Genomic DNA, 25,747 nt, shown 5'->3' with positions numbered 1-25,747 from the left:
ACTCAAAAAATACGCAAAAATCGATAAAAATCGACTTTTACATTTTTTAACTCTGACCCCGTTCCTGTCACATAAATTTTACTGTAGGAACTTTTGAAGTATAAAGGTTTGCCTACAACTTCTGCCTATGGACAGTAAAAAAACGTGAAATGCAGCAGAGCTATAGATAATTAAAAAAAAAAACCTCCACTTTACATGCTAAATGAATGGGAAAATTTCAAATTCAATTAGCGAGTTCTCAAAATTAAAATTAAGGGCTCAAATTTTGTGGAAATTTTTTTTTTTATGTCTAGAACAATATTCCGTCAATGGACCAAAAAAAAAAAAATAGTCGTTTCAAATGAGCCACCCTAATATATATATGTATATTAGGGTAGTCCTTATTTTGGACATTTTCGAATTTTTATGCTCCCAGAAGCTTATGTGGTTCGAAATAAATAGAAAAAAAATATCCTCAAAGTTTCAGGTCTCTATCTCAATTCTAGCCCGTGCCGCACAGCGATGTAAGTTTCCCATTTAAATAACACGGGGTTTTTGGTATTGAACGATTAATTCTTTGTTCTGGCTAAAGTAATTTTTCGAAAAATTTGAAACTCTGTAGACTTTATCCTTATATTAGCAGCTACTCCTCAGAATTTTTACAGATTTTCAGCTACTATAATTTTGAGGGTACAGCATGATGAAAAAAAAGAAAAAAATTATTTTTTTTATTTTTAACTAAAATTTTTTTCAAATAACATATCAAACCACTCTCTGCATCCTTATCAGAAGTTCTTACTTTTTTGCACTCTCACACCCAAGTGGGTGAACGGCATCTCTTTGTTGCACTGATACAGTAATCAAGAGCTTTGGACGAGTTTTTCTTATAAACAAACGAATATTTTCAAAAAATTAAAGCGCACTTCGCTAAATAAGACAATAGTGCGTTAATGTGCAGTAGAGTGTATCTTAAAAGGATTTTTCGAATTTATTACGATTACCTCTCAAAATGGTTCCAATTACAACAGAAAAAATTCCCTTAAAGTTGAAGCTCTTAATTTTGACGGGAAGCGTTACCGCAAATTTTTTTTGTGATTCTTTGAAGAAATATTTTTGTTTATGCTATTTGACATTGTATCTTTTTCAAAAATACATAATGCATTCAATTGACATCCAAGATCGGTATATCTATGCCACTAATCATATTACGCCTTAGTTTAACATTTAATAAATATTATCAATAAATTAAATTTCTTTCAATATTTGCTTAAATAAGTTGGTCACCTTCAAGTTTATTATTTGTTTTAAGCAATAAATAATAGACAAAAGGTTGATAGTTTTGTGCATTATAAAATCGAAATAATTATTTTATTTTATTTTCTTTATTTCAATGTATAGAATACAGGAGTATTTTTTAACATTTTTGCCTTCAAATCGCAAACTGCTTCCTTATTGTGCGGCTGTGGCCCGACTTGTGCTTTTACTGTACTGCATCATTACGGTGATGCCCTACAAGCTCCCTTGTGCAATGGAGGTGCAGTGGCTAGGAAAATCACAGAAAAAACCTAGCCAGTACAGTTTCGGTTTGGGTGAAGCTCCAGTGATCGATAAAATTCCCATTTTACCGACCACTGGATCTTCATCCCGGGCCTAACGATCAGAGGCCTTCGTTCGAACCCAACGCGTGGCTAAACGGTCACCCAGCTAAGTAGTGGCCATGCTCAATGCTACTTAACTTCGGTGATCGCCCGAGCCACGCGTGTGCCGAACAGCTGCCTCAGCCGCTTTTAATATCGAAATAATTATTTATTTACAATTTTTTAACCATAATAAATTATTAATAAAATCGATCTCTTTAATAAATAAAAAAAATAAATTTTAAGAATCACGAAAACGAAATTTGCGGCACGTCGTCCTGTTGGAATTAAGAGCTCAAACTTTAAGGTAATTTTTTTTCTGTCGTAATTGAAATCGTTTGTAAGGTGATCGTAATAAATTCAAAAAATTCTGTTAAGGAACACTTTACTGCACACTAATGCAAAGTTCCTGATTATACTGTATTAGTGCAACAAAGATATAAGGTTCACCCACTTAGGTGCAAGAATGAGAAAAAGTAAAAACTTCTGATAAGGATGTAGAGTGATTTAATATGTTATTTGAAAAAAATTTTAGCTAAAAATAAAAAAAATAATTTTTTTCTTTTTTTTCATCATGCTGTACCCCCAAAATTATAGTAGCTGAGAATCTGTAAAAATTCTGAGGAGCAGCTGCTAATATAAGGATAAAGTCTTCAGAGTTTCAAATTTTTTGAACAATTACTTTAGCCGGAATAAAAAATTAATTGTTCAATGCCAAAAACCCTGTGTTATTTAAATGGGAAACTTACATCGCTGTGCGGCACGGGTTAAAATTGAGATAGAGACCTGAAACTTTGAGGATATTTTTTTTTATTTATTTCGAACCACATAAGCTTCTGGGAGCATCAAAATTCAAAAATGTCCAAAATAAGGACCACCCTAATATATATATATATATATATATATATATATATATATATATATATATGTAGTGTTGCTACAATGCAAAGCGATCGATTAATTTCGGCAATCTACGCCGAACATCGATTTTTCTATTTTCCTTCTCTACCTCATTCGTAGAGACACAATAAGTCATACACCGCTGGAGTGCATACACGCATCCACCAAGCATTTTTCTTTTCTGTATACTTACTTTTACTGTGTTGCTTCGTTAGTTAAATAAAACTTTTGTTTAGCATAATTAGTTGGTTTCAATAATTTATAATATTATCTCAACCACTAAATATATATATATATATATATATATATATATATATATATATATATATATTTAAATATTTATAGGTTTCATATCAATGAAGTTTGATCAGATCTAATCCCGAGTAGAATTGAAACTCATAGGTGGCCAGCCCGTAGCTAACAGATTCGAGTCATACCTCATCACTGCCTAATAGAATTGGCCAGTCATAACCTCACTATGTAACGCCATTTTAGCCGATGGCTGACTGATCAGAACAAGCCAGTGGATAGATTCAAACATATCCAATAGCTAGGTTGAAACAATGAGGTAGTGAGTGTGCAGTTATACATAGCTAATCGCTAACTCAGAAATATGAGCTAATGACAAGATATGAAAAGTAGCCAGTGGCTAGCTAAAAAATATGAGTTCATGATGACTCGAAAATTGAAAAAAAAAAATTTTTTTTTTTTTTTACACTGGCTTTACAATTTGTATTTAGAATAATTTTTTTATGAGTTTATCATCGAATTAACCCTGACGTCCTGTTAGGCGCCGACGGGAGTTGAACCCGGATCCTTGGGATGATGAGTCTCGTGTGTTATCCACTAGGCTGCTACTGCTCGCTGGAATCGATTACAATTTGATGATCCATATATGTTTTATGTAGTGCTATCTGTAATTAATAGTGACTAGACACCCATTAGATACTGTTGAGTTACATTTATCTTATTATGTGGCACCATCTGCAGCTAATAGCGGCTGGACAACCATGGGATGCTGATGAGTTACAATTATATTTTTATATAGCTCCATCTATAACTATTAGCGATGAAATAGCCATGAGATACTGGTAAGGTGAATTTTATTTTTCATACAGCTCCATCTGTAACTAATACTAACTGGACAACCATGAGATGCTGATGAGTTACAGTTATATTTTTATGTAGTGCCATCTATAACTATTAGCGACGAGATAGCTATGAAATACTGATGAGTTACAGTTGTAATTTAATCTAGCGCCATCTGTAACTATTACTGACGAGATAACCATGAGATGCTGATGAGTTACAGTTATATTTTTATGTAGCGCCATCTGTAAATATCAGCGATGAGATAGCCATGGGATGCTGATGAGTTACAGTTATAATTTTATGTAGCACTATCTGTAACTATTAGCGACGAGATAACTATGAGATACTGATTAGGTAAATGTTATTTTTGTACAGCTCTATCTGTAACTAATTTTTGTTGGACAACCATGAGATACTAGTGAGTTACAAATATATTTTTATGTAGCGCCGTTTATACTTATTTGAGGTTAGGTTTATCTATTGTTTTTATATAGTTTATGCTTATTAAGCTGATTATAAATTGTTTATATTGAACAAATAATTTAATCTGGTAAAGAACCAATAACAAGTCAGCAAATTCTTTTTATATATCACTATCCGTAAATAATAAATAGTGGCCAGCTATGAGTTTACAGTGAGTCATCTTTTGAATTCATAACTACGCTATCTATAAATAATTATTTTGAGCCAGTTGTGAGGTAATGATGGGCCAGCGTATTATTTCAATACGGTGCCATCTGGAAATAATAGATAATAGCCAGCTATTAGCTTATGGTGAGCTACTTTTTTATTCGAAAACAGCGACATCTATAACCAATTTCTTTGAGCCAGCTGTGAGGCAATGGTGATTCAAGATTTCATTCTTGTACAGCGCCACCTGTAAATAATAAATATTGTTCGCTCACGAGATATCGGTGAGCTAAAAATATTCTTGAAAAAAAAATTAGCCAACGGTGAGCTCGTTATTAGCTAAATCTGCTAGTTAGTAACGCTGAGCTAGTGACTCGCTCTAAACTCATCTTTATTAGCCAGGATTCTATTCGGGATATTATACATAGAAATATATAACTACATGTAAGTTTATATCAGTCATGTCTGATCCGATCCAATTATATATAAACTTATGCACGACTATACATGAATTTATATTAGCCATGCCTGATCAGATCTAGTTATATATAGGCCTATATCTAATTATATATGGGTTTGTATCAGTCATGTCTGATCAGATCTAATACAGCTTATTTGAAATTACACGAAATTTGAGAAAAGTTTTTTAATTTTATGATTGCAGTTACAATAACAATAAATCGATCTATTACTGTTTACAATTAGAATATCAGAAATATTTGCGTTCACGAAAGAGTCTATATAAATTTACAAATTTTACATTATTTTCCTAGGTAAGTGGATTGCGGTTCGAGACTCAACTACGTACGCTTAACCAGTTTCCAGATACGTTACTCGGAGATCCTTCGAGACGTCTTCGATATTTTGATCCATTGCGCAACGAATACTTTTTCGATCGAAATCGTCCCTCTTTTGATGCGATTCTTTATTACTATCAAAGTGGAGGACGACTTCGTCGGCCAGTTAATGTGCCACTTGATGTCTTCTCAGAAGAAATTAAATTTTATGAATTGGGAGAATTGGCCACTAACAAATTCAGGTAAAGTAAAAAAAGTACTATTGCTATTTGAAAATTATAGATAGTGATATTGTAGAAAAAATAGTATATTACACACCAAGAGAGGAAAGTAGAACATTCCAGCCCACGTATATAGTTGCCTACTTGAGCCGAATAAGAAGGTGGCAAACACGTGGATCGGGACGGCCAACCTTCCTTCGTAGTGTGTAGCATACTATATAATTAAAATCATATAAAACAGAGAATTACTCGCAAGTTTGCCTGATAATTTTGCACTATTTCTAAACACCTTTGAGAGCTTTTATGTATTTCGTAGCTTCTGCAGAAAATTATTATCAGTGAAAAAATTGGATTGTTACATTATTATTTTTGCTTGAAAACTGCACGATCCTTACAAACACGAATAACGAATTCCATATAGAAATAAAATTATACCTGATTCTTCCTTTTTACTGTGCTCTCTAAATCTGAGTGACTATTCACTGTATCACAGCTATAAGTATACCAAGTGTGATATATACTTATAACTGTGAAATAGTGTATATACACTATTATTCAGTGATTTTCACTGTTTCAAACTTAGAGAATGTGGTTATAAATGCGAGTCATACCAATTGATTGTTTTAAGAAATATTTGTTTCAAAGAATTGAACTGTCTCCTGTATTTTTTGTTGTTGTCGAATTTATACATTGAACAAAAAATTTTTTGATTCGAGCGAACATTATAATTCATGGTTATTTTTATGACTTGAACACAGTTAAAAACGAATCGTCAAAGTGTAAAAAAAAAGCGTGTGTTAAAATTCTGAGCGTTGAATTTTCAATACTTTTGTGTGTCAATTTAACAAACAGTGTTTATCTTGTTTGAACTGTCACTATCGATTGATTTTTTAACACACAAAAATGTTATTTTATTCGAAAGTAACACTTTTTATATATTACTGTAAAATCAATACACAAAATATGTTAAAAATAATGTCGACCATTACAAAAAAATTCTTGGAAAATTTTTACTTTTAACATAAACGTACGTAACTTTTTTTAACACTTACAACATGTTAAAATAACATATAATAGTATATTGTACAACTAGTGAGGTAAGTTGTCGATTGCCCACGAGAGCGAAGTTGAGCGCACGAACGAAGTGAGTGCGCTCATTCGCTCGAGTGGGTAATCGACAACACCGCACGAATTGAACACAGTTTTTTTTATCATTAATGCAATATAAGTGTAAAAAGTTCGTTTTACACATGATGAGTGTTGCTTTTGACGAATCCTTTTTTACTGTGAATAAAGACTTTCGAGAACCAAAATTGATTCAATTTCATCTGCTTCACTTCAATGATTGGGACTGTTCATAAATCTAATAAAATACGCTGTTACGAAAAGTAAAAGATTTTTAAAAATCCTAAATTTTTAGATAATTCTCCAAATGTAGTAACTTAGCAAAGAAATGGTCAAAGAGCATAGGAAAACTAAAACAAATTGAAACTTAAAGTATCTAGTTTTCAAATCTTGAGTTCAAATATTTTTATCATTGATAGTTTTCAAGTAATCAAAAATGTAAGAAGTAAAAAAATTTTTTAAATTATAATCAAGCAAGTGACACTTTTACACTGACAGTAGAGAGGTACAGCGACTAGCTAAATACTCTAGTGCAACTAGCATTATTCTGCATTATATTACGTTCAAATAGAACTCACTGCTGATTGTGCTGCTTATAACAAATTCATTGGAGTCAGATATTTTAATTATCCTAGTGATTTATATCCTATGACCTACATCTGATCGTTACATATATATATTAGACTGTGACAGACTTTTTTTTCGATGAAAAGATTTCGAAAGTTAATTTAATAAAAAACAAAAATCCTCCTAAAATTTCAGCTCAATATATTTATATATTCATTTATATACGTACGTACGTAAATATCTGTAACTTTTGAACGGATAAACCGATTTTGATCGTCAAGATGGGATTCGACGCAGCTTGTTAATATCTAAAAGCTGTAAAAATTTGAGCTTGATCAGTGAGGTGCGTTCGGAGATATTAAAAAAAAAAATTTTCAAAAATGTTTTTTTTTTTATAACTTTTAATGTGCTCGGAGGATTGATTCCAAAATCTAATCTGCTCTGAAACATTATAAGCCGCGTCAAATGTTACCTCAACTATCAAAATCGATTCATTCGTTCAAGAGAAATCGTTAGCGAAAGAATTAAAAAAGTTTTTTTTTAGTTTTTTTGAAATATCTCAAAAACGACTAAATAAATCCATTCCAAAATCTGATCAGCTTTAGAAATCAACAAAATGCGTCGATTACCACCTTAACGGTCTCAATCGGTCAATTCGTTTGAGAGATATCGTTGGGAAAAAAATAGTAACAAACGTTTTTTTTTTTTAAACAACGGCATACAAAAATATTTTCGAGCTCAAAAAGCTCGAAAATGTATCTACAACAATATTTTCGAACTCAAGGAGGTCGAAAATAGCGGGAAGTTTTGGGGCTATCCGACTAGAAAGTACTGTAGGATCGCCCAGAGTATACATGTGGACTTCATTGGGTTCCGATCAGGCATGCCCAATAGGGAAATCCATATCAGGACCCAATATAAGCCCAATTGGGAAATCCGAATCGATAAGAGATTAAATTATTGTAAGTTTTATCCTATTGGGGCTTGTGAGAGGGGTCTTAGGGGGAAAACCTACTCCGACTAGAAATTTTTATGTGAGACCTATTGGGTCCTTATGGGGTTGCCTTATAGGGGCCGCACATACGGATGTAACGTAAAGACCTACTGGGCCCTTATTGGGCAGTCCCAGCTATGCCCCAATTGAGAAATCCCCAAGAGATCCCACTAGCGCATCCCTATGAAAAAAAAAAAAATAATAAATTGGGAAAGAAAATTTCAGTTTGATCCGAAACGTGATTTAATGTGTTAGGAACATTACTTAGAGGAAGTATACATGAATTTAATTAATGAAAAAATCCCGGCGACTGCTGGGCTCGAACCTGCATCCTTACGATTCAAAGTCTTTGACGCAATCCACTGCGCTGACCCACGTATGTGATCGCGTTAGCGTAAATAGTATATTTATTGTGACATCAAAGAATAACTGATGACGACATAAAAACTCCGTGATGCAATGGTCGACGTACTCTTTGTATAAATATAGGGGGAGGGGGGGGGGGGGGGGGGGGGGGGGGCAAAACGGGGTACTTAAGGAAACATTAAGTTTTCGGGGACTCAAATACGTTGAATCTTTTTTTTTTATGATATTCGAAGAGTATAGAAAAAAAATAAAAGCAGCTACACTTGAAATCAAGTAAACGTATACTTACATATGAAATTTATTATACAACTTCTATTTTGACTAAAATTATGAATCATTCTATCCAGATATTTTTTGCAATCAATTTTCGTGTAAAATCGTGAATAGGGTGAACACAATCTTTTTTTTCTTCAAATTGGATTTTCCCTTTATAATCCCACATGAAACCCAATGGGGAAAAATGACAATAGTTTTTTTTATTTTCATGTTGGGTTTTTCCCATTTAGATCCCACACAGAACCCAATGGGAAAAAATGGCTATTATTGTTCATATTGACGGTGGGTTTTCCCACTAAGATCCCCCACAAGCCCCAATAGGATAAAACTTACAATAATTTAATTTCTTTTCGATTCGGATTTCCCAATTGGGCTCAGTTCGGAGTTATTTAAAAAATAGAATTTTCGAAAAAATATTTTTATTAAATAACTTCTTACTTACTTCATGGATTGATTCCAAAATTCAATCACTCTTTTAGTCGCGTTGAATGCCACCCCAACCATTAAAATTGAATCATTTTTTAAAGAGACATTATTGACGAAAAAATTTCAAAAAAGTATTTTTTTTTTTCGAATAAAATCAAAACGTTAACCGATAATTTCCAAAAAATTTTCAGCATTATTGCCTTAGAAACTGCGTCGAATGCTACCTCAAACGTACAAAACTATATATACTTTATCAAATGTACCTAAAGTTAAACCGGATCTACAATTTTATTGTATTTCTCGATCACTATAGATTTTATTGCAATCGTTCTGTTAGTTTAAGTAATATTATCGAAAAATATAAGTAAAATTAATGTTTTTTTATACTTTTTTCGGATATTTTATATATTAACGCTCTGATCTGATTCAAAACTCATTTAACTTTCTATTTTAATCGCATATATTGATTTTTATCCGAATTCATTCGTTTCTTTAAGAAAAATCGTGAACAAAAATTAAAAAACCGCTTGTTGGAGCTCGAAGAGCTCAAAAATACGAATGTACTAAAACATTATCGAGCTCTTTGTGCGCGAATAAGTATTTTGACAATAGTGTTTTCGAGCTTTTTGAGCTTGAAAACAGCAGGCAGTTTCAGGGCTAGCCTGCAGGGTCAGCAGGTTTTCAAATTTTTTTTTATCAACGTAACTTTTGATATGCATTTTTTCTAACAAAAAAAAGTTCTTTTCTGACACAGTCTAATGTTGGACATTCCACGCCAAATTACCGAGGACCCAATCATTATTTATTTAGCCAAGGTTTTTACATGTCGTAGTCCTTGTTGAAAAACGCATCCATGATTTTTTTCAAATTTTATATCCCCTCGCAGATTTGAATCACGGTGGAAACACCGTGGAAGTGTAAACACCGTGGATCCACCGTGGTTACCCGGTGGGTTTGTTCCATTTCACCACCGGGTATACACAGTGTATCCACTGTGATTACGCGGTGTATCTACGGTGATTCCACGGTGGCTTGACCACTGTGTATGCACGGTGTTTCCACTGTGATTACGCGGTGTATCCACTGTGATTCCACGGTGGCTTTGTGCTATTTCACCACCGTGATTCCACGGTGTATCCACCGCGTAATCGCAGTGGAAACACCGTGTCTACACAGTGGTGTATCCACCGTGGAATCACGGTGGATACACCGCGTTATCACAGTGGTAAAATGGAACAAACCCACCGTGTTTCCACCGTGATTCAAATCTGCGAGGGTCACTTTATCAAAAAGTTTCAAAAATAGAAAAAATTTATATTCATTCAATTGAAAAAATTCCATTATTCTCTATTATGTAGCAACAATTTTTTCAGAACATATCGGAATCGCATGATCGGGTCGGGCTCAAGTCTTTCTTCATAATATACACTACTTTTGATTTTTTTTTTTTTTTTTCAAGGAAAAAAAATTTGTCATACATTTTGAAAATTGCACTTATTTTTAAAAATAATAAAGAAGAAAAAAATAGAAGTGAAGATCAATCAAATTTTTAAATATCTTTTGTTGAAAGTTGATTCAAAGCTGAAAAAAATGATGTACAACTTTATATAATTAATAATATTTTTCATAAAGTTATGGACATTCAAATATTTTTAATCTGAAATTTTCATAAGTTCATATCTTTTTAAGAAAGCGAAATTAAAATTCGAAAAAATCGTGGATGCGTTTTTCAACAAGGACTATACTTCAATATGTAAAAATAATTAGCTAAATAAATAATGATCGGGTCCACAATCTCGGTGGTTTGGCGTGGAATGTCCCATATATATATATATATATATATATATATATATATATATATATATATATATATATATATTGTAACGTAATATTTCATAATTACTTGATTAAACCCAATAATTACTCAAAAAAACTTTACTCAATAAAATTACTCAATAACTTAAAACTCTAATTAAACAAAATCGGGCTACGTTACACTTCGCCCACCAATCACCCCTCTCATCTCCTCCAGATCCTGACGGGCGCCAGCCGACTTTTATTTCCCCGTATCGGCAACCGCTCTAAACATACACGTAAATTAAAACCTAAAAACTATACCCTTTGAAGATGAGAGACATGACCGGTGGTAGCGGCATGTCCTGGTGCGCTCAGTATGCTAGGTTGTGGAGAGAGGGTCACGGTTCTTCTGATGCGGAAGAACCCGATTAATTAAATTAATATTCCAATAAAATAACAAAACAAAACCAAATAAAATACCGTAAAGATGACGCGAGAGTGACGCGAAAGACCCAAAAGGCCCGCGGTCTAGTACTCTCGGTCCATTACGCAAATAAATACCTGAATACAACATCGGGAACCTCTCGACGACGACGAATCACAAAACTTAATACACTACTAGATAAATTATAAGATAAAATCAAATATGCGGTAATTTACGACAACTATCACGACAAACGGCTCCAAGAGCACAATACACCAAGCCACCGGCTCCAAAACGATAACAGTTCACGGTTGCGGTCGAAGTCCACCTTGGCGACTCTCCGACTCACCACCGCTTACTCCAAGACTCCAATTTCGACTCCTGGGTCGACTCGTTCACGAGCGACGCCGAATCTCAACTTCCTTACTCAACGGTAGTTGCACAACTGTTACACGATAATCTCCCACTCTATCTCGCTCGCTCCACTCCTTCTCTTTCAATCCCACATTCTCGCTTCTCCATCCATTCTTTCCTTCACAAGCATACAAGCCGTGAACTCACGGGCCTTCCCGTACTGTCACTCCCGTGATATCCGAAGTTAGCGAATTGTTGGCTTCCTCGAGCATCGCAAACGAGGCCTGCCATTCCCCAAATAAACGTAAACATACCCCAGCTAACTCCGGGTACCAACACGAAGGGGCGGCGACATCTCAGTCGCACCTCCGTGATTACCACATCAACCCCGGTGGCTAAGCCTGGGCCTAGTCGTCATCACTGTTCGGGAGGCACGTTATCTTGGCCACTATCCGCGACACAGCTAGACCTTCCTCGTTGAATCCACGCTCTACCACACAGACACTCCAAAACATATCACATACCGTACACGTACTCTATCGCACACCTAAATTACCATTCACACTTATACTCCATATGCTCAGCTCACCATCTATTACACTCAACTCGACACACATACTCCCTTTTTCTCTCACTATCACACAGACTCACACTTACTCAACCTCAAACTCCATCTCCTCGGCAATGTAACGTCACAATATATATATATATATGTTCATGTAAATTTGTTTATTTTTGTTAAACAGAGAGGACGAAGGATTTATCAAGGAAGAAGAGAAGCCACTACCTTCGCATGAATTACAAAGGAAAGTTTGGCTTCTATTTGAATATCCTGAAAGTTCACAAGGCGCCCGAGTAGTCGCTATTATCTCGGTATTTGTGATACTTTTATCAATCGTTATCTTTTGTTTGGAAACTCTACCTGAGTTTAAACATTATAAAGTGTTCAATACGACAACAAATGGCACCAAAATCGAAGAAGATGAAGTGCCAGATATTACAGATCCGTTCTTCCTGATAGAAACTATTTGTATTATATGGTTCACATTTGAATTATCAGTGCGCTTCCTTGCTTGTCCGAATAAACTCAATTTTTTTCGTGATCTTATGAATTTCATTGATATAATCGCCATTATTCCATACTTTATAACCTTAGGAACCGTAATTGCTGGAAAAGAGCATGAATTCGATTTACCAAAAGCACCAGTGAGTCCACAAGACAAAAGTACTAATCAAGCTATGTCACTAGCAATTTTAAGAGTCATCAGGCTTGTTAGAGTGTTTCGAATTTTTAAGCTATCTAGACATAGCAAGGGCCTTCAAATACTTGGAAGAACTTTAAAAGCTTCAATGCGAGAACTTGGTCTGCTCATATTTTTCCTCTTCATTGGTAAGTTTAAAGCAGAAATTCGGAAGCAAATAATTTCATTTTGGAAACAAAAATACACAAATATATATTGAAAATATATTGATTATATTTTGTGAAAAATATTTCAAAGCATTCAATCAACAAGTACACAGAAAAAAAGGATATTTTGGTGCAAAAAAATTCCTTTCCGCTGCAAAAATATTTTTGACAGTTCGAAATGAAAATAAAAATTTCCTTAGTTTAAGAACAAAATTTTCAAAAATTGAGTCGTCTTGATTTGAAATTTTCCTTTATTAAGCTAATACGATACAAATTTCTCGAATTGAAACATATTTTCTGAAAGTATACTGATGAAAAGTATTTTTTCTCCCGGAATCCAAATTATTATCGTAATAGTCAGCTCAAATTTTTTATGTAAAAAATCTGTATGTCTATATATGACCATATATGCTCAAATATGGGCATACATGATTTATAAGATAGTATAAAAACAGACAGTGCGCTATCGAATATAATAATAGATAACTACGCGTTAGAAGTATGCAAATAGTTCGAATTTACGAGTTATTTATTTTGCATCGAATCAAGCTATTCATACTTCAAAATCATTCGAAACTTTTAGATGTTATGTGCATCTTAAAATTTTAAAAAATTATTATAATTATAAGTAATTGCCAAATTTTACTAAAAAGCAACTCAGCTGATACCTCTTTCGTGAAATTTCAAAGATATCGAGCGACATTTAACAATTTATATTTTGACTTTGAATTTCAGCAATTCGATTTTCCATTTATATAACATGGGAAAATTTTTTTTTCCGGTTTCAACTTGATTTTTTGGTGTTAAAAATTTTTTTTGAAAAGAAGTAGTATAAAGTTTTTGTAGGGCATGAGATTTGCTATAAAAAAGCTTATGAGAGCCAAGTCGGTACGACCAATGATACTCGAGTTACAGAGCTTGAAAGGTTGGCATTAATTATAATTGGCATAAAATCGCCTAAAATTCAGAATTCATCAGTTTACGCAACAAATTGAAACAAAATGTTTGTATATACACTTATCCAAAAAATTAAAGGAACAAGAAAATTTTATAAATTTTTTAGTGATTTTTGGAAGGCTGTATTTTCGTGAAAAAAGATCGTATCGAAAAAATAAAAAAAGGAAATTGAAGCTTGAAATCTCTAGTTTGAAGATCTTTCAGCAAAATATTTTTATGAGCCACGGTTTTTGCGGAATCAGAAGAAAAAAGTCGAGACAAAATTTTTCTAAATTTTTTGGTTTCGTTTATTAGGTCTACGGGGCCGGAAAAAATTTTTTCAAAAAAACGAATTCATGGCTTGTTTAGGAAATTTAATCAGCTACAATTTGATTTTTTTTGTTTCTCTGTACGACAATTTGCTGCTGAGATATCAGCCTTCAAATGAAAAAGGATCCTTTTGTCTTTGATTATTGATATCTCAGCAAGAAATGGTCACACAGTAATTTAAAGGGCAGTTTAATAAACTTGAATAAATCCCCTACAAGCTCCATTTTTTATTTAAAAAAAAAAATTTTTTTTCATCCTTGATATCCATTTGAAAAACCTTTAAAAAATGGCCATTTTCTGGTTTTTTAGTCAACTTATCGCTACTCTGCAAACATTGATAAAAAAAATAATGTTGCCACGTAATTTTACAGCTTAATGTACCCCCAAAAACCCTGGAAATTTTCAGATTGATCCATTGAACCGTTTGTCCGGTCCGATTGCTCAAAGTTTTACAAAACAATTAAAGGAACGAGTTTTGTTCCTTAATCTGTGTAATCGTTATCAAAATGAAAAAATCAATTTTTTTCGGATTTTCTTCCATTTTTGCGTTAATTATTCAGTAAATGTAAGGTAAAGAAAAAAAAAAAAATTTTCCAAAAAACGAGACCAAACAAGAATTTTTTCCAATTTTTTTTTTAATGTTTTATTCGGGGGGTTATTTTTTTTTTTCTTTACCTTACATTTACTGAATAATTAACGCAAAAATGGAAGAAAATCCGAAAAAAATTGATTTTTTCATTTTGATAACGATTACACAGATTAAGGAACAAAACTCGTTCCTTTAATTGTTTTGTAAAACTTTGAGCAATCGGACCGGACAAACGGTTCAATGGATCAATCTGAAAATTTCCAGGGTTTTTGGGGGTACATTAAGCTGTAAAATTACGTGGCAACATTATTTTTTTTATCAATGTTTGCAGAGTAGCGATAAGTTGACTAAAAAACCAGAAAATGGCCATTTTTTAAAGGTTTTTCAAATGGATATCAAGGATGAAAAAAAATTTTTTTTTTTAAATAAAAAATGGAGCTTGTAGGGGATTTATTCAAGTTTATTAAACTGCCCTTTAAATTACTGTGTGACCATTTCTTGCTGAGATATCAATAATCAAAGACAAAAGGATCCTTTTTCATTTGAAGGCTGATATCTCAGCAGCAAATTGTCGTACAGAGAAACAAAAAAAATCAAATTGTAGCTGATTAAATTTCCTAAACAAGCCATGAATTCGTTTTTTTGAAAAAATTTTTTCCGGCCCCGTAGACCTAATAAACGAAACCAAAAAATTTAGAAAAATTTTGTCTCGACTTTTTTCTTCTGATTCCGCAAAAACCGTGGCTCATAAAAATATTTTGCTGAAAGATCTTCAAACTAGAGATTTCAAGCTTCAATTTCCTTTTTTTATTTTTTCGATACGATCTTTTTTCACGAAAATACAGCCTTCCAAAAATCACTAAAAAATTTATAAAATTTTCTTGTTCCTTTAATTTTTTGGATAAGTGTAGTTCATACATGCCCACTATACACGGCTGCATGTGGCCATATATAATTCATTAATTATGAGCATACATGGCATACATAACTATGTATGGCCATATATGACCATGTATGAACTATATACAGCATGCATGGCCATACATGTTTCATTTTCACGGGTAAACATATAGTTCAAATTATTTTCAATATAGATTAACAGATTCCCAATTTAAGAAATGTGGTGCTGCGACTATTAAACCGCGGACAGTTCAACCGCGACACTTCAACCTTGGACACTTCAACCGAACGATAGTTCAACCTAGCGACATTTCAACCGACAAAAAATCCCTGATCAAACATCCGAAGACATTTAATCCGATAGACAAAATATCCCCGGACTAAATATTCAAGAGACAAAAAAATCCGTGACAAAATATCTTGTCGATAAATCTTATTCAGAAAAATATATTTTAAGTGAAAAAATAATTCAAGGTTTTCGATAAACGAGTACTGTACCATTACAAGCATATGTGTTGACCTATTTCCAAAATAATACACACCCAAAATCTGTGAAAAAAGGGCACAGTACGATTTCAAACATATGTGTTGACCTATTTCCAACTGGTTTCGTTCCTGGCGATACCGACATGGTCTGGGTTCGATTCCCAGTTCGGGCTGTCTATATTTTTCTCAATTTATCTATAAATTGTCTTATTGCGAAGGTTAATTGTAAGTTTAGGTTTTACTATATTTAAAAAACAATATGATACTGTACATGTTAAAATTTAAAGTTGTCGTTTAAATGTTTGAATAATGTTTGGTTTCATCTTTTTCAGTTGAAATGTCGCTAGGTTGAACTGTCGTTCGGTTGAAGTGTTGTCGGTTGAAATGTCGCGGTTGAACTGTCGTGGTTGAACTGTCTTCGGTTTAAATGTTACAGAACCAAGAAATGTATATCATACACGGAAAAACAAAAGAGTAATGGCAACTCTCTGGGATAGTGCTGAGTACTTTCTATAAAAGAAAAATTTCAGACAGTACTGTATGCTATCTAGACTGTATCCATCATAGTATACTGTCCGGAAGAGTACTCAACACTACAACTATGTATGGCCATACATGCCCATACGTGGACTATGTACAGCCATATACGGCCATATAAGCTTAATTAATCACGGGCATACATGGTCATGCATAGTTATACAAAACCATGTATGGCCATTAGGGTGTTTCATATTTAGGCGATATTTTTTTTTCTGTCCTACCTGAAAAACTAACAATTTATAGTACAAAAAAAATATTCCCGCTTGAAAAAAAATTATAAGTCAATTAGGGGCTTAGCGCATCGAAAAATTCGATTTCCCATTTAAATAACATGGGAAAAAAAATCTTTTAGAGCGTTAAATTCCCGACAAAAATGTATGCTGGGCTTATTCGTACAATCAGCCATTGCCGAGGTGAAAAATTCCAAACTGAAAAAAAATTTTTTTCCCATGTTATTTAAATGGGAAATCGAATTTTTCGATGCGCTAAGCCCCTAATTGACTTAGAATTTTTTTTCAAGCGGGAATATTTTTTTTGTTCTATAAATTGTTAGTTTTTCAGGTAGAACAGAAAAAAAAAATATCGCCTAAATATGAAACACCCTAATGGCCATATATGGCCTTATATGTTTATTTTTCACGGGAATATTATCGTCATACAGAAAAAACTACTATATCAGTTCAGCAGGAGAAAATACGCCAGAAAATCATAGTCTGACACCCAACACACACCACTTTTGTTTTGTGGACCTGTGAAATCGTCCCAGATAGCAAAATGACGTCTTGATGAGTTCTGAATGAATTCCTATTTATGAATTGGACGCCTCATCAACATCTTAAAGAAGTCTTTAAGAAGTTTTCAAGATGTCGAATGAGCCACCTAGCGAACTCAGTAAGATGTCATTAAAAAGAGTTGTCAAAGAGTTCTTTTTTCTGACTTCGCAAATAAGACTTTAGTATGAATTTACCATGATGTCTTTAAGGAGCTCCTAATTTTGACTTTATAAAGAAATTTAAAAAAGAATACATTAAGTCGTCACAAAACTGACGTCTCATTTATGAAGTCTTCAGGAACTCTCAATTAAGAGTTCTTAAAAATGACACCTTTAAGAATTAATTATAAGACTTCTTGAGGACGCCTTCAAAAAGACATCGTAAAGCAGTCATTCCGACTTAAATGCTGTCTGGGGTACCGCAAGTCAACTGGGAGTTTTAGAATCTTAAATAAATTTTCCATGAATTCTAATCCTTGTTTTGAAGAAAAATATTCCCAATACCCCTATAAGATTTCGAATCAATCCATCCATCTATCTTTTTTGCTCGATTGATCCAAGTTTGAAAACAACAAAGGGACAAGTTTATTGCTCTTCAACATTACTTAATCGTTACAGAGCTAGAAAAAATTTTTTTTTTTCATATTTCTCATAATTTAGCATTCAAGGCTCATAAAGTTTAAAAAAAACGTACAAAATTTCTAGTTCCCAAGTAATACGTAATTGATCAAGAATCTGGAGTAAGTATCTTTAGCAAGACCCCTAGCTGCTAATATCTTTTTCTACGTATGTGTCTTTCGCGAGATCGTGTATCAAGAAACCTTACAGTTCGGCATGAATGTCAGAAAGATCTCTTTTTGAGATCAGAAAGATACCATAATTTTTTAGATAACTTTATGATACCAAGAAAATGACTTTCTGACATTCATGCCGAGCGGGTAGGTGCTTACGCATGGCTTACTCAAAATCTACTCAAGGCTCAAGGTCAATTTGAGCCATAAGCAAATCTTGAGCAAGCCATGCGCATTATTTTCAACTATAGTCTTTCAACTATAACTCCAGAATGGAGTTATAATCTGGCACGAATTTCTGGTGTAAGGCTTGCACTAGGCTTGCAATTTAAATCTGGTGAGAAGTATCTGCAGCAAGACAAATACGTAGAAAAAGACACCAGCACCTATCGATCTTGAGAGCAGACTTGCTCAAGAATTGAAAAAGATTGTTATGTGGGTAACTCTGATCAATATATCACTGAAAAAACGATATATTTATAGTTAAGATATTTTCTTTAATACAAATAAATGGTAGAGTTAATTATGGAGAATTAGATTTCCGTTCATTGTGAATAAACAATATATTCATTTTAAATAATCGAATATTCTTGGCACAACTCTACATATATTAATAGTTAAGATACCAGTATTTGAGCCTAGCACTAACTTATTAATTACTAATATCCTTCACTGTTAGCGTAACTCTAGATATATTAATAGTTAAGATATTGATATTTGAATGAAGAAGTAGAATTCTTAAATTGAAGAATGTGGTACTTGTATTAAATACGTCTATATTTAAATTAATTATTCGAATAGTTCCGTTGAAAATATATTGGATTAAATTAAAAATAAAAATCTTCAATTTAACGTAAAACTATTTGAGGAAAGTGAATGTATTTTAATTAATAATAAAACTGTCACATTTATTATAATTTTAATAAAATAACCTAAAAACATTAATCAATGCAAAGTAACTATAAGAATGAATATAATATAAATAATATAATTATATAGTAAAATTAAAACTAACAATCATAGTTTTTTAATTATTATTTAATTTCACATTAGTATTTTATTCACTGTAATTCTCTTTTTGAAATCATTGCGTATCCTTCTCGCGAAAGGTGAGATTTTATTGGTCTCAATAGATTATTAGGATTCACTTTTAGTTCTTTTTATTTAACAGAAAACACTATACAATTTATAACAGGGTATATCTCAACCTTGCCAATTTTGGCCCCTTTATTAATTGATCTTAATAAGGGCGCCACTGGAAGATAAGACTCGGCCTTCCAGAACCGGAGATGTTAATATTATAAATCAGGGTCGTTGAAAAGTATAAGAGTGAGGAGATTGAGGGATTAAATTAATTTTTAGACACGATTTAAATCAATATAATTTTAGATTTTATTCACCAATTAACATTTTGCCCACCGGGCTTTTATTTTGCTTATAACTATTTTTAACACTATTGTCCACCGGACTTTTATTCTTAACACTAACTAAATAAAATTTTGTCCACCGGACTTTTATTAATTTCACGAACGAGTCCCCTGGACTTCTACACGAAATGGCCACCGGCCTGATTCCCTGGATCTCTTATTAATTACGACGAACGAATGAGTCCCCTGGACTTTTATACGATATGGCCACCGGCCTGATCCCCTGGATCTTATTTAAATAAACGAGTCCCCTGGACTTTTATACGAAATGGCCACCGGCCTGATCCCCTGGATCTTAATAAAATTAAAATTTAGTCCCCTGGACTTTCACGAATATGGCCACCGGCCTGATCCCCTGGATCAAAATAATTAAAACAATTTGGCAACTTGCCAGATCCCCTGGATCTATTATTTTAAAAACATTTCCACAGGAAACTTAATTTTTCTCTCACACACACACACACGTTTTACATTCGAGTCCCCAGGACTGTATTCACTCTCACACACACGTTTACAATGTATTATTTTCCCGATTATTTTACACGCACAATTTTATTTAATCTCGATTTTATTTATGTGTCCACTGGACTAAATTTCTATCCGTAATTTTTAATGATTCTACAATTTTATAACGACACTTTATCAACATGACAATTTTATAAACTTTCAGTTTTTCGAATATCAAGTTGTTGAGTAAGAATTTACTGACACCGAAAAACTGCCGCCAACGACTGACGCTATCTCTCTTTTATCCATTTACAACTAGTCTTCACGTTAATAACAAATTTGTACAACAAGAACTGATTTCCATTACTAATAAATTTAATTACTTATATCCTTATTCTTTTCTCACTAATTTCACTGCACTTTTAAATTTCCCTTAATTTTCAGTTTTGTAAATTTTGTATTTTTATAATTTTCTTATAATATAAAATTGATTAATCTATTATATATAATTTCTTTATGACTAGATTTACTATTTACAATTTCTGGCCCTTCTGCCGAGAAATTATCAGACGGACCGCGTGTAAAATTATTTTTAATTCTGTTCTTCTTGCCGATAATTTATATACTAATATAATCAAATCGGAAATGGCGACTGCTCACGAATTACTTAATTATTATTTAGTTATTTAATTAATTAATAAATTGTGGCCACTTGCCGAGAATTTATTTACCTCCTTTTAATTTTCTTTCCAACTGATCGTAGCGTCCCTTGTCTCTCCAGCCTTTCTGCCGATTTCCGTTGACACGTTCTTTTCCAATAATTTTTTTCTCCAACACTTTTAGTTGGCTCAAAATGGTATATAGATATCTGAATTTATAAGTTGGTTTTGCGTCTAACTACAACGCCGGTCCGTCCAACTGTGTCCGTCTTCCCTTCGTGCACTCCCTTATCAAATCTAAGTTCGCGATCATTCGGCCCTTATCGGAAAATCCACCACTCCATCTTATTTCCTTATTGGGTCTTGGGGACGAGTCCCTTAAATTAGCGCGCTCGGCGACAAGTCGATAAAATAGTAACGCATATGGGGTACTATGGGTAATTAATCAACCTCGGGAAATCAGGTTGATTTAAAGTTGTAAATTTAAATTTTTACCCCGTTACAAATTATAAATGATTATCGCACTGACACTGATTTATAAAAATGGATGCTGATTACCCGATCTTTTAGACAGGTGGACAGTTTCTTTTTTATTTAATTTCATTATTTTCTGCGAGCGCGTGTGATCGCCCTTGGCATATCTTAGTAGTAAGTATATCTTAACTATTAAGATATAATATTTGCGGGAAATTCAGGTATAGTTTTATTATTAAAAAACATTGGTTTAAATAGAATCGGAGGTCTAATTGAAAGTAACCAAAATATCTATTCAATACTAAATGATATTTAATTGAATAGAATAGATTACTTAACTATATGATCTATTTGTATTAAATACTCTAAAATTTTGTCACTGTTTAAATTATGACTATATATATTTATTATCAATAATATATCTTTAATGTAAATAAGATCTTATTAAAAAGTATCAAATCCATCAATATATTTAACATAAAGAAATTGTTTTTTCAGTGTACATAACCATTCTTCATTTAATATTGTCATTATCTAAGTCAAAGAAAATGTCCTCAAATCAAAAAAATATAATTACTCAGCCCAAGAATACAAAAACTTAGACAAAAATTATTTTGAATCATGTTAACCTTTTTTTCTGTGTATGAATCCAAACCTTAATAGCATTTTTGAATAAATGTTGAATAGGTTTGTAGCAGGTAGAAGTAAATATAAAACTTTATGTCTTAATAATTTATTATTAAATTTCCGTTTTCTGCAGGTGTGGTGCTATTTTCCTCAGCAGTTTACTTTGCCGAGGCGGGTTCCGAAAATTCATTCTTCAAATCCATTCCAGATGCATTTTGGTGGGCTGTTGTTACAATGACCACCGTGGGCTATGGTGACATGACGTATGATGTACTCAATTTTGCTAACATCTTAGTTAATGCCATAATAGTTTTTTCTTCATTTTTGATTGTTTAATTCTTTGAATAATTACAAGCTACTCATAGAAATAGATATTAAATATAGTTACATGAGATCTGGCTTGCAAGGCAAATGGTCGCTTTTGAAAAGACTCCAAATGATATGAACAGACATACTACATCACAATCAAATCGGTCTATTGATCTGACTAAAAAAAAAAAAAAAAACTTGGAAACCGCTTGCCCCTGCAGACCAGCCCCGAAACTTCCCGCTAGTTCTGAGCTCGAGGGGCTGAAAAACGTGACTGTCAACACATGTTCAAGCTCTTTAAGCTCGATAATACCATTAAATGCACTGGTATTTTTGAGCTCTTCGAGCTTAAAAAAAGTTACGTTTTGTATTAATCTCTACACGGTAAAAAATATTTTGCAGATATCACTATGCCAGTATGAGCGTGAACGCCATACTGTATGGTATCGAAGATTTTTATAGGTTATAAAATTGTATGCATAGATGATTCAACCATTGCGGGAATAGTAACATTGGCAATAGTTGTCGCGGACGCCGCAATGTCAGTATGGCCGTCAGGCCCATACAGCGTTGCCGTATCCACATTGCTTCTGGCCGATATACCTAATCTAATAACGACATCTATATAGTTTTAGTGGTAATACGATAGTATACATTGATTGACACGCCAGAAATTATGGCTGGAAAAACTAGTAGCATTGTGCCCTCGGCATTGTAGTATGGGTCTCAGGGCCATGCTGTTTCACCGTGCCTGCCATGCATACGTGTGAGCAATACAATAGCTCCAGTACTATACAGTATAGTTAATAACGCCATACTTCTGGGACTTGTTACAATACTGTTTTGGAATATTTCATATGCTATTTTAATATCTGTCTTGAGACCATACCAGCATGGTGTTGAACGCCATGCATTTCTTACCGTGTATGAATTCAAGAAATTGAACATAATTAATGAGGATCGTTTTTTAACAATTTGCTTAAGATTATTCTTGATTAATTCAATGTTTTTCGACAGAAATTATGAGAAACGATCTAGATAAAGAGTGACGTAAACTTCGAATAAAGTCAGCAACTTAATATTTAAAACATAAAAAAAAATCTGTCTATCGGTTGATCCTGCGGACCAGCCCCAAAACTTCCCGCTGTTTTCGAGCTCCTTGAGTCGTGAATACATTTTCGAACTCGAAACCACTTTTGTGTGCCATTGTTTTCGAAAAAAACGTTTTTACCATTTATTTCTTCAACGATATCTCTCAAACGAATTAACCGATTGAGACGGTTGAAATGACAATCAACGCGTTTTGTTGAGTTCTAGAGCTGATTAGATTTTGAAGTCGATGGTTCAACTCGTTTCTGAAAAATCAATAAAAACCTAAAAAAAAAAAAATTTTTTTTTTTTGTAATTCGCAAATATTTTCGAGTTTACACAGAGAGAAATGTACCGTCAATATTCCTATGGCGATGAAAACAGTATTGGTGATGTACCTTAAATAGCCTAGTAATAATTCCTATGCGGTATAGTAATGAAAATTTGTGTTTGATGGCGCTTCGAGTGTACTGTGAAAATGTCTGTACGAACACAGTAAATATTACTGTGCTGCTCTAGAGTATATGAACATTTAAAAAAAGTATCCGTGTCTGTTGTGATAAGTTGTAAGTTTTATTTTATTGATTAATAAATCATAATACTCGTAACCTAATAACTGTATTAATTTTAACTAAGAAATTAAAACATTAATTAAAAAAAGCAAGATATTTACAATCTCGTCAAGATATATAGATTTAAAAAGAATAACAGGTCTAGATAGCAAAGTAATATTTACTAAACTTTTTTATCGCAATAGGAGTATTTACGATACATTTCTCTCCGTGTACTTGATCAAATGATCTAAAATTTCCAAGAAAGATGATGGCCAACAAGCTCTTTCGATTGCCGCCTTAACCATCCAAATCGATTCATTAGTTAAAAAGTTATAGACCGTTCACACACATACATACACACACACGCGCACACACTCATACATACATACAGACACTCGGACATCATTCTGAAAATAGTCAGAATATAGCTTCCTCCCTATCCAAAAATTCCCATAGAATCCACTCAACTGCGACAAAAACCGCATAGAAACCAATACAGTCTATAGGATTCTATGCGGTTTTTGTCGCAGTTGAGTGGATTCTATGGGAATTTTTGGATAGGGCTAGGACCTCAAAACGTCGACATCCTATGAAAATTCGTTTTTTGAAAATTGGGGTAAAAACAATAACATCACGAATTTTAAAAATTTTACAATTTTCTTAGCGGGAAGTTAAAAAAACATCAAAAACAGTGATTTTTCAAAATTTTTGTTGATGATATATTATTTAAGCTAACGAAACGATTTCCATAAATTTTGTAGCGATCACTAAAAACTATAAAAACAAAGAGCCGGTAAAAGTTTTGGAATATATGATGAATTGCCTAATGCGTTATCCGGGAAAGATGAAGTAAATTGTTATTTTTGAAATTTTTCGTCGCCGATATTTTTTGGACTAATCAACGGTTTCTGAGGTTTGGGTCGGCATTGGAAGCGTTTGTTCAGCCTCCAACGCTTAAAAGTATTTCGAATCAACTACTTTTGCAATTTTTGAGTTTATTAGAAAAAAGAAAAATTTTTTTTTTAATTATTTCGACAACAAAATATCTTAAGTATTAATCCGGGTTCGATGGTTGAGGCAGCATTCGATGCAGCTTATATCAAGTTCAAGAGCTCATTAGATTTCGAAATTGGTCGGTTCGAGAATTTTAAAAATATCCAAAAGAAAACGAGAAAAAAAATTTTTATTTTAGTATATCTTAAATATCTCAGAGTCTACACTAATGGAAAAAATTAAAGGATCAAAAAAAAATTCTAAATTTTTAGGCGATTTTCAACAGGCTCTAACTTTGATAGAAATGGTCGTACAAGAAATAAAAAAAAAGGAAATTGTAGCTCCAAGTGTCTACTTTCTGGATTAGAACTTCAAAATTTTTTTGCGTCAGCAGTTTTTGAGTAATCTTAGAAAAACCAGCAACAAAAAAATTTTCAAATTAAAAAAATTTTTTTTTTTGGTCTCCGGGCGTGGAAAAAATTATTTTTGCTTAACCACTATTAGGATCGGATACCTTCATTATTCAGCTTTAATTTCATTTTTTATGGACCTTGATACGTCCACTTCTCGCCGAGATATCGGTCTTCAAATGGAAAAGGATCCTTTTGTCTTTGATTATCGATATCTCAGAAACCAATGATCGCACAGAAAGTTAATGGTGAGTTTTAAAAACTTGAATAAATTCCCTTCAACGATTAGCCATTGTTTTTTCGAAAAAAAAATTTTTTCCTATCGTCACATCAATTTAAAATGCAACAAAAAAAGGGCTTTTTGTGGTTTTTTGGAAAATCAAGCGCTGAAACGAAAATATTGTGGAAATCGATAATGTTG

The 25,747-nt window shown here is 33.0% G+C and overlaps 1 protein-coding gene across 2 annotated transcripts in view; it reads left to right on the top strand.

Moving 5' to 3' along the window:
- Window positions 1-25,747, top strand: part of LOC130670926 (potassium voltage-gated channel protein Shaker) — a 108,064-nt gene that overhangs the window by 51,362 nt on the left and 30,955 nt on the right. The window contains exons 4-6 of one of the 2 annotated variants that reach the window (XR_008990452.1): window positions 5,012-5,277; window positions 12,332-12,975; window positions 22,105-22,241. Coding sequence is in view for 1 of the 2 variants with exons in the window: in XM_057474560.1 (XP_057330543.1) it covers window positions 5,012-5,277; window positions 12,332-12,975; window positions 22,105-22,234 (1,040 nt within the window). In the remaining variant the exon portion in view is untranslated. The remainder of the gene's footprint in view (window positions 1-5,011; window positions 5,278-12,331; window positions 12,976-22,104; window positions 22,242-25,747) is intronic. The other variant, XM_057474560.1, reaches the window with a different exon arrangement.

Source organism: Microplitis mediator, chromosome 7 (genome assembly GCF_029852145.1).
Source record: "Microplitis mediator isolate UGA2020A chromosome 7, iyMicMedi2.1, whole genome shotgun sequence".
Taxonomy (NCBI): domain Eukaryota; kingdom Metazoa; phylum Arthropoda; class Insecta; order Hymenoptera; family Braconidae; genus Microplitis; species Microplitis mediator.
The sequence above is the reverse complement of the archived record's forward strand: the minus strand, read 5'-3'. Positions and strand labels throughout refer to the sequence as shown.